At 43.5% G+C, this 13818-nt stretch overlaps 1 protein-coding gene across 1 annotated transcript; it reads left to right on the top strand.

Annotated features, from left to right (window-relative positions):
* Positions 1 to 842: 842 nt before the first annotated feature.
* LOC105001404 (zinc finger protein 154-like) lies at positions 843 to 7178 on the top strand. Its single transcript, XM_010857656.1, is given in 3 exon segments — positions 843 to 1126; positions 2424 to 2550; positions 3655 to 7178. Coding segments are annotated over 3 exon segments (1551 nt in total). The 5' UTR covers positions 843 to 1093; the 3' UTR covers positions 5046 to 7178.
* The last annotated feature ends 6640 nt before the right edge of the window (positions 7179 to 13818 follow it).

Below are 13818 nucleotides of genomic sequence, written 5' to 3'. Positions count from 1 at the left end.
CAGATCTCATCCTCTGTCATCCCCTTCTCCTCCTGCCCTCAATCTTTCCCAGCATCAAGGTCTTTTCAAATGAGTCAGCTCCTCGCATCAGGTGGCCAAAGTATTGCAGTTTCAGCTTCAACATCAGTCCTTCCAATGAACACCCAGGACTGATCTCCTTTCGGATGGACTGGTTAGATCTCCTTGCAGTCCAAGGGACTCTCAAGAGTCTTCTCCAACCCCACAGTTAAAAAACATCAATTCTTTGGTGCTCAGCTTTCTTTATAGTCCAACTGTCACATCCATACGTGACCACTGGAAAAACCATAGCCTTGACTAGACGGACCTTATTGGCAAAGTAATATCTCTGCTTTTTAATATGCTGTCTAGGTTGCTCATAACTTTCCTTCCACGGAGTAAGCGTCTTTTAATTTCATGGCTGCAATCACCATCTGCAGTGATGTTGGAGCCCAGAAAAATAAAGTCAGGCACTGTTTCCATTGTTTCCCCATCTATGTCGGAGGGGAGGGGGTGGTGGTTGAGGCCAAAAAATAGTATTTGGCCTCTGGGAGCATGCTGAGCTTCACCGAGTCTGAAACACGTCTCCAAACACTGGTGTGACCAGCTGCAGAGAACACTTGGCAGAAATGCGGTCATGATCCCTTTAAACAGGGGGCGAAGCTCACCTGGATGTGCCACTTTCCAAACTCCCCTCCTGGCCAACCTCTCAAGACGCCCAGACCCAGCTCTCTGTGGATCCATGGGGACTACATTACCCAGAATGTTCAGAGTCGAGCGGCAACTATGTTACCCAATGAGAGCTTAGAACGAGGAGGCCGCGTAACGTGAGGGAGGGACTTCCTGCTTCCTCCGCTCGGGGCCATGTTAGCTGTTCGCGGTTTTGTTTACCCGGTGTGAAAGGTTCGGGAATTCTGGGCCAATCCTGAGGTGACGGAATTTAGGAAGTCCGAGAAAGAGCTTCTGGCCCCGCTGCACAGAGGCAAGTCTCAGGCTCGACGCCGCCGCCCGGGGTGCCCCATCCCAGGCCTCGGATCGGGACCGCCTCGCCCGTGTGCTCTCTCGTCTCCTGGCCCCGCTCCGCCCCCAGAGTCCGATGGCAGCGGCAGCCCCGAAGAACCCGCTTCAGGTAAACGCTGGTTCTCCGAGCCCTGACCCCACCAGACACTAAAAACCCAGGGTTTAGGACGGTGAGGCGGTCGTGGGTGGGACCCTGTTTCTGATAGCGTGATGGCGCGTGGGCGAGGGTGACAGGCACCTGTTAAAGGGCGAACCGACGGCTGCGGCACCGAGATTGAATGGGTACCAGCGTCCCAGCCTTCAGGGCCAGGCACGGGTATCGGGAGGCCTGAGCCCATCGACCCCCGCCATAGACTCATCCCTCAAGAGTTGGCGTTTTCCACATTTCCTACGGCTACAGAGGCACTTTTTGGAGCCAGCACGCCAAGTGCTGTTGGGAGGGTGTCCCATTTCTTCACTGGCCCTGACCACCAGCCACATGTTCTCTGGATTGTGGTTTCTTGAGATCTATTGCTGCCTTGTTCCCAGTTTGGGATCTGGAAGCCCTGGAGAAACCCCACGGCCAGGGTTATATGGAGGGATTTTTGTTTTTGACAGCCATCATAAACAGGTGTGAAAGGTCTTCAGTCTTCATTGTGCGTGCAGGATTTTAGTTGTGGCATGAGGAATCTTTAGTCGCAGCACGAGGAATCTTTAGTCGCAGCATGCAAACTCTTACCCCAGGTCCACTGCTTTGGGAGCTTGGAGTCTTAGCCTCTGCACCACCAGGGAAGTCCCACGTTGTATTTTCTGATGTGAACCATGAGGGAGTAAAACAGGATTCAGGTATATTCCTCTTGTTTTGTTTTGAGCAGGTGTGGTAATGACAGCTCTATTAACTGAGATGAGGAAGTTGGCAATAATAATATTCTCCAGAGATATTAGAAACTTCTGAGATGTTTCTGGCATTAATTGAGCAGCTAAGTACACAAGTCTAGAAGTCTGGAGTGTGGGACAGTGAGGAGGTGGTGATTGTAGGCATGTCGCTGTTTGATCCAGTCTCACAGATAATGCATACCTGAAAAGGGAATATCCTTGATGACACCAGGGTCCTGGAATTGAGACTTATGTGACCTTGGCCACATAAGTGGAATATCCTGGCACGAGTGTGTGGATCCCTCCATGCCAGGTCCACAACTTTGATACCCACCTACCCACCTCTTCCTATAGATGACTGGTTCCAGTGATAAGTGGGACCATTTGAAGACAGTGGCATTAGTAGTGCCAGGGCCTGGTTTCTTCTCTGAGTTGGAGAGTTTGGGAAGAAGATGGGCATGTGGATGTATGTGTGTGTGTGTGTGTGGGCAGTGGATAGTTGTCGTTGAGAAGCGGGCTATTTATGGTTTCCTCTGTCCCCATCTTGCCAGGGCAGTGTGACCTTTGAGGATGTGGCTGTGTACTTCTCCTGGGAGGAATGGAGTCTCCTTGATGATGCTCAGAGACGCCTGTACCACAATGTGATGCTGGAGAACTTGGCACTTACAATCTCCTTGGGTATGACTGTCAAACTCATCTCTGTTCCTTGAACTGCCTCTGCCCTTTTTTTTCCCAGGAGCATTCTATCCTCACGTCAGGACCCTGGACACTGCTCCTTTCCCCAGTTCCCTGAGTTGGTGCTCAGGTTGGGTGGGCTGAGATTTGCGCACTGTGCTCTCCTTCCTTTAGCATACCCAACACTAGCCTTCCTGTCGACTTGCACTCTTATTATTTTTTTAGTTCTTTTCATTATTCTTTTCCATCATGGTTTATCATGGATTTTGAATTTCTTTGGTTATTGTGTCATCAGAGTGCCGTGTATTTGATTGCTGAGAGAGTGGAATCAGGTTGGCGAGCCCACAGAATTTCACAGGATGTATATGAATCAAGCGAGATGGCTCAGATGGAGCCTGGCCCTGCATCGTAGCACATAAAGGACGTGGTGACAGTGCTGTATTCAGACTGCAACAGAAACCCATTGTGGTGACTAAAGTTTGATCCCAGTGGCCACACTTGATTTGTGTTTTCCTTCCTCCCCTTTCGTGACCCTCTGCTGGTTCATTGGCCTTGTCGCTTGTGCTCTTATTCCAGCCTGTGGTTAACCTCACATTTCTGGACTTTTCTCACCACTGCGTCTGCAGTGCTTTCCACAGTGGCCTCTGTGTATTGTTTCATGAGGTGTGCACACATTCTTAAATAGTCCTGCAACACCAGGTGTCCTGATACAGTTGTATTTTCTTGGGTCTTGACACAGCTTTTTTAAAATTATTTAATTTTTATTCTTTTGAATGTGTGTGTGACACAGCCTTTTTCTACAGTGTTCATGTGTCACCAGCAGACAAGTTCCTTTTGAAGGTTTGTTGTTGAGGAATGAATTGCAGACCCTGTGTCTCTGCTTTGTGTCCACCACATGGTTGTGCCCTTCACCTCATAAGGTCACTCCATTCTCTGATCTTGATAGCCCAGTAGTTCTAAGCAGCCCCATCCTCAACCAGAACCAACTCTTTGTTCCTGCAAACAATCGCATGGACAGGTTCTTGGGTTTATTACACTGAACTTGTGTAGCAGCTACCCCTTCCCACCTAAGTCAGTGCGCACTTCACCAGCATTACTTGCTTTCAGGTTGTTGGCATGGAGCAGAGGATGAAGAGGCATCTTCTGAACAGAACATTTCTGTACACGGAATGTCACAGGTCAGGATTCCCAAGGCAGGCATGTTCTCCCAGAAGGCCCATTTTTGTGACCTGGACTTGGGAGACGTTTTGCACTTGACTGAGCATCAGAGGCAGAAACTGTATGATATTGGGGCATGGGAGAAACACTTGTATTTCAGTGTAAAGTATCAGCACCGCAAGCAGCACACTGGAGAGAAATACCTCAGAAGCAAGATGGGCAAAGCCTCATTTATGACCAACTGCAGACTTTTTGTGTTGGGGAAGTCACTTTCTTGTGGGGAGTCCACACAGACCAGGGATAAGTCAAACAGGAGAACTGAGTGTGGAGCAGCCTTTCACAGGGGGGAAACTCATTACAGCCCTGGAGAATGCACTGAAGACTTCAGTTGCAGACATATACTTTCTCAGCATCAGAGAGTCCTCACTAGAGAAAAATGCTACACATGTAATGAATGTGGGAAATCTTTTAGCAAAAGCTACAGCCTCAATGACCATTGGAGAGTTCACACAGGAGAAAAGCCTTATGAGTGTGGGGAATGTGGGAAATCCTTTAGACAGAGCTCTAGCCTCATTCAGCATCGGAGAGTTCACACTGGAGCAAGACCTCATGAGTGTGATGAATGTGGAAAATTATTTAGCAACAAATCCAACCTTATTAAACATCGGAGAATTCATACTGGAGAAAGGCCGTATGAGTGTAGTGAATGTGGGAAGTCCTTTAGCGAAAGCTCTGCACTCCTTCAACACCGGAGTGTTCACACTGGAGAAAGACCTTATGAGTGCAGTGAATGTGGAAAATTCTTTACGTACCACTCCAGTCTCATAAAACACCAGAGAGTTCACTCTGGATCAAGGCCCTATGAGTGCAATGAATGTGGAAAGTCCTTTACCCAAAACTCCAGCCTCATTGAACACCATAGAGTTCATAGTGGAGAAAGGCCTTACAAGTGCAGTGAATGTGGGAAATCTTTTAGCCAAAGCTCTGCACTTCTGCAGCATCGGAGAGTTCACACTGGAGAAAGGCCTTATGAGTGCAATGAATGTGGGAAATTCTTTACTTACAGCTCCAGTCTCTTAAAACACCAGAGAGTTCACACGGGATCAAGGCCTTATGAGTGTAGCGAATGTGGGAAATCTTTTACTCAAAACTCCAGCCTCATTAAACACAGGAGAATTCATACTGGAGAAAGGCCTTATGAGTGTAGTGAATGTGGGAAATCTTTTAGCCATAGCTCTAGCCTTATTAAACACCGAAGAGTTCACACTTGTTAAAGGCCTGATAAGTGCAGTGAATTGGGGCAATCATTTACCCATAGGTCCAGCTTCAGCGACCACTAGAATGTTTATGTCAGAGACATGCTTTGTGTGTATTTGTATGTGGGAAATTAATCTTTAGGCTCCTAAAACAGCATAATGTCACATTGGATGAACGCCTTTTGAGTATGGCAGACATGGAAAATCATGTAGCTGAAGTCTGGCTTCAGTATACTCCAGAGAATTCAGTGGAGAAAGGCCTTATAAGTTCAGCAAATGTGAGAAAGCCTTCAGCTGAAGAATGTATTTCACTGAATACCACAATTTCAAATGGGAGCACTATCTTCAATGTGCAGGTATATATGATTTCTTTGTTGAGTGCAACAACACTGGAGGAAATCCCTTATGAAGATGCCGTTTGCCTGTTTTAAACCTCATTCATCCAGACATCCACTTAACTTCAGGTATGTGGGAACTGTGTTGCGCTTTTTAACCTCTCCAGAACCCTTGCCAGATGGATGTCACTGCCAGTTCTGTAGCAGAAATCATATCACCCCTAACCACAGGCACATTTCTACTGTGTGCCACATTCACCCAGCCCAGTGTGTTCAGGGAAGGAAACCCCAGTTCTGACCCATTTATGGGATGATTCATGAGCAGCTTGAGCACTTAAGTCTTTCCCAGTTTTTTTCCCTCCTTCATGAATTAAAGCGTGGACCTTACCCACTTTTGGCCTAAAGGACTCTGCTGGTGATTTGAAAAGATGGACTACACTTTTCAGGGATATTATTGGTCTCATGAGACTCTAGTGATGGGATTTTCTAGCTTCCAAGATATCAACCCAGGAAACAGTCAGTTTCCCCTTGCTCTTGTTTGTAGAATGGTAAAGGTCTTACTGTTTAAGCCACCATTTATCTTAGGAGTTCCTTCACTGTATGGGGTGGTTTGTTGTTAATTGGGTTTGCTAGCCTGAAGAGATGAAATACTCTGATGAGGATCCCAAATTGTGTGCCTCAATGGAGACAGTATGATGGCAGAATATGCCTCTCCAATTGTGGCCTAGGTTGCATTGCTGCTCAAAGCCTTCAAGGAAAAGGACCACCTTCAAGGACCACCTTCATGGTCCTAATTTATAAGTTGTATGCCATGATATTTTTCAGGTTCAGAGTTCAAACTGAGGAGGGGGCCGTTTCTGATTGCTGTGACTACTCTCAGTGCTTCTGAGAGCGACATACACTTGTTCTCTTGTTCACAGGCGATATTGCACCTTGCTCAGCACTGTTGAGGGAAATCTGTTCCCCAGGTCCTGCAGTGGAGCCCCGTGCCTGATGTCCTGAATTCTGTAGAGTAACAGCAGTGATTTTAAGATTATATAAACACTGGATTAATAGTGGAGGAGACTGCAGCATACTGATTAGAATGTGCCCCTTTCAAAAGGTCACTCAAAATGTTTAACCACTATGGCTTTGGAGGATAAGCAGGTATGGAAATTCTCAGAACTTTTGAAACTTTTTATCTGTACAACTTAGGGCCTTGTCAAGGAAAATAAAATAAAGGTTTTGTGGATTCCTCTGGCCTTTCTGGGCTGTTCATCTAAGGCCATTGTTGTGCAGACAGAACAAGGATAGAGAGGAGAGAGCTCCTTAGTCAGCTCTGTGAGATTTGTGACCCATCCAGTATCCATGTTGAATGAAGTTTCCACCTCAAAAATTGCTCACCTGTTTTTGCTGCCCCTGAGGCAAGTCCTGAACCTGTCCATTGAGTCATTATGGTTGCCGAACCTGATGTTCTAAATGAGGAAATCCTGTTCCTATTTAAACTGTACAATTTGGTGATTTTTTACAGTTATGTAAACCCATGAAACCATCAACAATCATGATAGTTTGTCACGCCATACTTACCTTGAATCTCTTTGTGCTCCAAGCAGCCATTAATTTGCTTTTCATTATAGCAGATGAGTTTGCATTTTCTAGGATTTTATATGATTGAAGTCATAAAGTGTTTAGTCTCCCCCCCCCCCTTTGGGTACCTTTACATGACATGTTTATTTTGCAGTTCATCAGTGGTGCTTATATGAGTAGTTCTTTTTATATTATTGAGAATTATGTTCTATCACTATGCCTCAATTTATTTATTCATCTGTTTATGGATATTTTAATTATTTCTGGTTTTGGCTGTTACAAATAAAAGCCGTATAGAAGTTGGATACAGTTCTTCATATTGAATCGTTTCCTTTTTCTCATGCTGATACCTCAAAATGCAATACCTGAACCAGAGTGTAGGTAAATATGTAACTTTTCCAGAAACACCAAACTGTCTTTTAAAATGATTGCTCCCTTTTGTATTCCCACCTTTAGTGTGAGTTCCAATTCTCTCATATCCTTGCTAAAGTGAATATGATTTGCTTTTAAACATTTGACTCTGTGAGTAAATGTATATAGTATTAGAGCACTTTGGTTTTAGTTTCATTTCCCTTATATTTCATGATGTTGAGCATAGTTGGTGTATAGGAGATCGAGAAGAAGGGTCAACACGTTAAACAGTTCAAAAGACTCAATAAGCCAAATCTGGATCATGGCAAATTCTAACAAACAAATGGCAAGTGAATAATATGATTAAAAGAAAATGGTAAGTGGGGGATTTCCCTGGCCATCCAGTGGCTAAGACTCGGCACTTCCACTGCTGGGGGTATGTGTTCAATCCTGGTTGGGGAACTAAGATTCCCGCAAGCTGCGTGGCCTGGCCAAAAGAAAGCCTCTAAGGAAATTCCAGTAGATACTTCTACTCTAGGAGAACTTACCCTACCCACTGCCCACTAAGAGTAACTGAACTAATCAGTTTACCCTGAATACAACAGTTTACAGCCAAAGTTCTCAGCATTTTTTTTTCTTAAAGGTGAGTGGTACATAGAGGTTAAAAAACTTGCAAGACACACCTACTTGTTGCCTAAGATAAATTTTGTATCCAGACTGCAGTCTACATTAAGTAATGATTGCAGTATGGTAATTACACAATTTAGCACTTATAAATATTTTGATTTTATGCAACAAATTAATGGAATTATATAAGGATCTTTACGTTTTAGAAACATCTCCTAAAGAGGTTATGTGTGAAATGACATGGTGTCTGTGATTATAAACAAACCACTGACTGCATGGGGATAGATAAAATAAGAGCCATAAAAGGATAAATAGGGAATTCCCTGTCAATCCAGTGGTTAGGACTCCACGCTTCCACTGCATAGGGCTTGGGTTTGATCCCTGGTTGGGGAACTGCGATCCTGCAAGCTGTGTAGTATAGGATAAATAATGACAGATGTTACTTCCCAGTAGTCTTCTGTTTTTGGATATATTTGAAAGCAGCCATTACAAAGGGTAGAGTATGTGCTGTTAATTTTGTGTGGTGAGGATAAATGCATAAGGCCAGGAAGAAACTGAGTTTTGAAACTATGAATGTAAATGTCAAAATGGATATTTTAAACATAAGCAAACTCGTCACTTCCTAATCTTGTTTTTATTTTAATAGCTATCATTTTTCGTGTTTATGTGGGCATATTATTCCATTTTATTTTATCTGGTGTTCTTTGGAAGGAATGATGCTACAGCTGAAACTCCAGTACTTTGGCCACCTCATGCGAAGAGCTGACTCATTGGAAAAGACTCTGATGCTGGGAGGGATTGGGGGCAGGAGGAGAAGGGGACGACAGAGGATGAGATGGCTGGATGGCATCACCGACTTGATGGACGTGGGTTTGGGTGAACTCCGGGAGTTGGTGATGGACAGGGAGGCCTGGCGTGCTGCAATTCATGGGGTCACAAAGAGTTGGACACGACTGAACAACTGAACTGATACACAAAATCCTACACAGATTTCGAGGTCATTTGTAACTTTAAAATAGAAAAAATAGCATTAACATAGAAAATTAGAACAGGAAGAGGCCTTGGATATCACCATTCCCACTTTCCTTCTTCAGCAGATAAGTAAATTAGGGCCCAGAAAGGGGAAGTGCGTGACTTGGAGAGCTAGTTAATAGCAGACTTGGAATTAAACCCAGGCTTAGTAACCCCTTGGTCCAATGTTTTGTGTTTTTTCATTTCACAGTTTTAACTTTTATTTAAAGTTTTTATTTTTTAGAGCAATTTTAGGTTCATAACAAAATTAAGAGGAAAGTGTCTGCCACTGCACATGCATCACCTCCATTGTCAACGTCCCCCGCCAGAGTGGGCCTTCTGTTACAACTGACGAGCCTACACTGATTCATTTCTGTCCCCCAGTGTTTGTATAGTTCGTATGAGGGTTTACTGTGTGTGATGTATATTCTGAGTTTCAATATATTTGAACAAATTTATAATTTGAGTTTGAATACATTTATAATTGGTGGCTCAGTAGTAAAGAATCTGCCTGCCAATACAGGAGACGTGGATCCATTCCATGGGTTGGGAAGATCCCCTAGAGGAGGAAATGGCAACCCACTCTAGTCAGTATTCTTGCCCGGGAAATCCCATGGACAGAGGCGCTTGGCGGGGTGTGGGGTTGCAAAGGACTGGACACAACTTCGTTTCTGAACAACAGCCAGTGCATCACTATAGGATCACACAGAGTGGTTTCACTGCCCTGAAATCCCTCTATGCTGTGTGTTCGTCCCTCCCCACATTGCCTGGGAACCGGTGATCTTATTTTACATCTCCATAGTTTAGCCTTTCCCAGAATGCCGTATATTGGAGTCACACAGTATACAGCTTTTTCAGATGACTGTTTTCACTTACTAACGTGCATTTTAAGTTTCCTCCGTAAAACAAATGAAAAAGATTCCTCCATCATGGCTTGATAGTGCGTTTCTTTTTAAAACTGAGTGATGTTCCATTGTCTCGATATACCACCATTTATCCAAACACTACTGAAGGAGACATCTTGGTTGCGTCCAGGTTTTGGCAATTATGAATAAAGCTAATGTAAACAGTCGTGTACAGGTGTTTGTGTGAACATAAGTTTTAGACTCCTTCGGGTAGATACTGAGGAGCCCTATTGCTGGTAAGAGTCTGTTTGTTTTCTAAGAAACTGCCAGGTGTCTTCCAAGGTGGACATACTGTTCTTCCCAGCAGTGAATGAATGAGTTCCTGTTGTTCCACACCCTCACCAGCATTTGGTGTTTCAGTGTCATAGACTTTGGATTTTAATAGATGTGTAATGGTACTCATTGTGAAGAATTTTTGCATCAATGCTCATGAATGATATTGGTCTGAAATTTTCTTCTGGTATCTTGTGTTTGGGTATTATGGTAACACTAGTCTCTGAGAATGAGTTCGGAATTATCCCTTCTGTTTCTGTCCTCTGAAAGAGATTGTAGAGAATTTGTATAATTTCTTCCTTAAACATTTACTGGAATACACCAGTGAACCCATTTTAGTATGTTGTATTCTGTTTTAGGAAGTTATTAATTACTAATTCAGTTTTCTCTGTTGCTTTATCTTTTCCTATTCCTGTTACCCATAATTTACAGCTTTTGTAGTTGTTCTACAGTTGAGTATCCTGTTTTGTCCCACCCGCAGTTCTGGTGGTTTCTATTGAGATACCCTCAAGTCAGAATCTTTTCTTCACTATGTCCAGTCTACAAATAAGCTTATCTAAAGCATTTACTTTTGTTACAGAATTTTTTATCTTTATCATTTCTTCTTGGTTCTGTGGTAGAATTTCCATCTCAGTTATTTGTCTACTTTATCCAGAAGAGTGCTAAACATATTAATTGTTTTAAATTCCTGGTCTCATAATTCCACATGTCTGACTTGTCTTGAGTCTGATTCTGATACTTGCTCTGTTCAGACTTTTCTTTTTTCTCTGCAAACTTTGAAAAAAAAATTCCTTATGCCTTACACTTTTTTTCTTAATAGCTATCATGTACTCAGTAAATGGAACTACAGTCAACAGGTGATTTTAAGGTGTGGGGAGAGGGGAAGTGTTCTGTAGTCCTATGATTAGTTATCAGTATATCTTTTTGCATTATAACTTCTTCATTAACCTATGGAATCCTTAGGAGTGATTTCTATTTTTTTTTTATTTTAGGAATGATTTCTTAAAAGTTCCCAAACATAGGAAGTTTGGTTTGTGGTTTAAAGTTTTAAGTTAAACTAATTTAAATGGACACACAGGTCTCAGCGTATTTGCCTTTCTGCATTGCATGGAACAAGGTGTCTGGAGTTGGGCATTTTCCTTCTCCCAGGTCACTTAGGCGCTGATAAAACCTAAGGCTCTGCTTTAAAAGTTTCTCCTGGAGCACACTTTGTGTAAAAAATGAAATGCTTTGAACTAGTTGAATATGGTTCCTTTAACTCTCTCCTGGCCAAGATCATTCTCGGAGATAAAAATGTCGATAGAAGTGTGGGTTTTTTCCCCATGATTTGGTTCCCCTGAGTTTTTGTTTCTCAGACTTGGCCCCTCTGAGCCTCCAGGAATTTGTCAATTACAGTTCCAGTTTCCCTATCCTGCCATTGGTTCACACAGTGGTTTCAGCTTGTTGGTTTCTGAGTCAGTGAGTCATGATTCTGTTTCCCTGTCAGTCCTCCAATTTGGAGACAGTGGCTTGCCCTGTTACCCCACTTAGAAATCTGAGAAGAATTGTTAATTCTTTCAGTCTATTTAGCCTTTTGCTTGTTAGGATGGAGTGGAGAAATCCAGCTTGTTATATGCTTGACCAGAAACCAGAGGTTCCCTCTTTCCCTTTTTTTTTTTTTTCCTTTTTTTGGTTGTTGTTCTTTCTGAACATATTAAATTTCTGTTACAACACTGCTCCAATCTGAATGTGTTCCCTTCACATTTACTTGTTGAAATCCTAACCCACAAAGGTGATGGTATTAGGAGGTTGGGCTTTTTGGAGGTGCTTAAATCATGAGAATGGACCCCTTGTGAATGGGTTAGTGCCTCATAAGAGGCTCCAGAGAGATCCCTAACCCCTTCCACCTTGTGGGGATAGATTAAGAAATCAACAGCCATGAAGTGAACCCTACCCTGACCATGCTGAGCATCCTGAGCTCTGATTTCCAGCCTCCAGTGCTGTGAGAAATAATTATCTGTTGTTTATAAACCAGCCAGTCAGTGATATTTTGGTATGACAGCCAGAACAGACTAAGACACATTCTGTCTTTTGTTATTTTCAAATATATACAAAAATGGAAAAGACTATTATGAAACCAAACACTTCCCCAGTCTTCCGTTATTTGTCATTCAATGAACATTCTTGTTTCATCCATCTTCATGTACACTGGTGGATTGTTTAACGTATGATCTCAGACATTACACCATTTAATGCATAACTTCTTGAGAATTCATTTTTAAAATGTGAGGGCTATTTATAAACCCAATAGCCATAACACAAAAAATATGTTAAATATATTACTGCTGCTGCTCTGCTAAGTCACTTCAGTTGTGTCCGACTCGGTGAGACCCCATAGACAGCAGCCCACCAGGCTCCCCCGTCCCTGGGATTCTCCAGGCAAGAACCCTGGAGTGGGTTTTCATTTCCTTCTCCAATGCGTGAAAGTGAAGTCGCTCAGTTGTGTTGGACTCTTAGAGACCCATGGACTGCAGCCTACCAGGCTCCTCCTCCATGGGATTCTCCAGGCAAGAGTACTGGAGTGGGGTGCTGCTCAGTTTTCTCAGTTATCTCAAAAGTATGTATGTGTTTTCCTAAATCAGATTAATTGCAGGTAAGATCGAGAATGGATCCTTATGTCTTTCAGTAGCTGTCTCATAAGTCTTCCACCTACCTTTTGTTCTTATTTTTGTTGAAGTCGCTGAGTTGTCTGTCACACGCTAGATGTGGCTTATTGAACGTCTGATGTTTAAGTGGTCACCCTTCCTTACCTCATATTTCCTATACTCTAGATACCAGTGAGTGAGGTTTCCTCCTAGTAAACAGATTTTGATGGTGGCTTTTGGAAAAATAGAAACAAAATCTTCCATGCCAAAGATCCTGTCCATAATGGTATTAGGGACAGAAAACACTTTGGTTAGTATTTGCAATGTGTGTCTTTCTAATCTCACCAAGTAAGAAATTCTGACATTATCTCCCTGGAGATAGCATTAGATCCCACAGGTTAAGGGCTCAGTCCCAGGAGACTGCCCCAACTTCAGTTCAGTTCAGTCGCTCAGTCATGCCTGACTCTTTTCGACCCCATGGACTGCAGCATGCCAGGCTTCCCTGCCCATCACCAATTTCCAGAGCTTGCTCAAACTCAAGTCCATCGAGTCAGTAATGCCATCCAATCATCTCATCCTCTGACGTCCCCTTCTCCTCCTGCCTTCAGTCTTTCCCAGCATCAGGGTCTTTTCCGTGAGCCTCAACTTCAGGTACCTTTCAAAAGCCCAGAGTGTTAACTCTGCTTCTGATCGACTGGTTATAATTCTGAGGTTTCCATGTCCCTCTTCTGGGGTGTTATTTTGTTAGAAGGGCTCACAATTCAGGGAAGCATGTACTTAAATTTAAAAGGCAGATGAAGAAGTCTACAGTGTGAAGTCTAGAAGGGTCTGGAGCATAGGCACTTCAGTCCTCCTGTCCACGCTGGGCACAGCATGTTTACAGACTTGGAAACTCCTTAAATCTTGTTCAGGCATGTGTACAGACTTTTCATCCAGAGATGAGGGTCTCCTCACACTGCCTTCCTGGAGGTCAGTGGGTGGGGCTATGCAGGAGTCCCACCCTAAATCACCTCTTGAAGCTTTAATTCACTTGTGCTCAAAGTTCAGTTCAGTTCAGTCGCTCAGTAGTGTACGACTCTTTGCGACCCCATGAATCGCAGCATGCCAGGCCTCCCTGTCCATCACCAACTCCCGGAGTTCACCCAGACTCACGTCCATCGAGTCA

The sequence above is a fragment of the Bison bison genome, unplaced genomic scaffold (assembly GCF_000754665.1).
Source record: "Bison bison bison isolate TAMUID 2011002044 unplaced genomic scaffold, Bison_UMD1.0 scf7180017864383, whole genome shotgun sequence".
In the NCBI taxonomy this organism is placed as follows: domain Eukaryota; kingdom Metazoa; phylum Chordata; class Mammalia; order Artiodactyla; family Bovidae; genus Bison; species Bison bison.
Note: the sequence above shows the minus strand (reverse complement) of the source record. Positions and strands in the feature narration are given on the sequence as shown.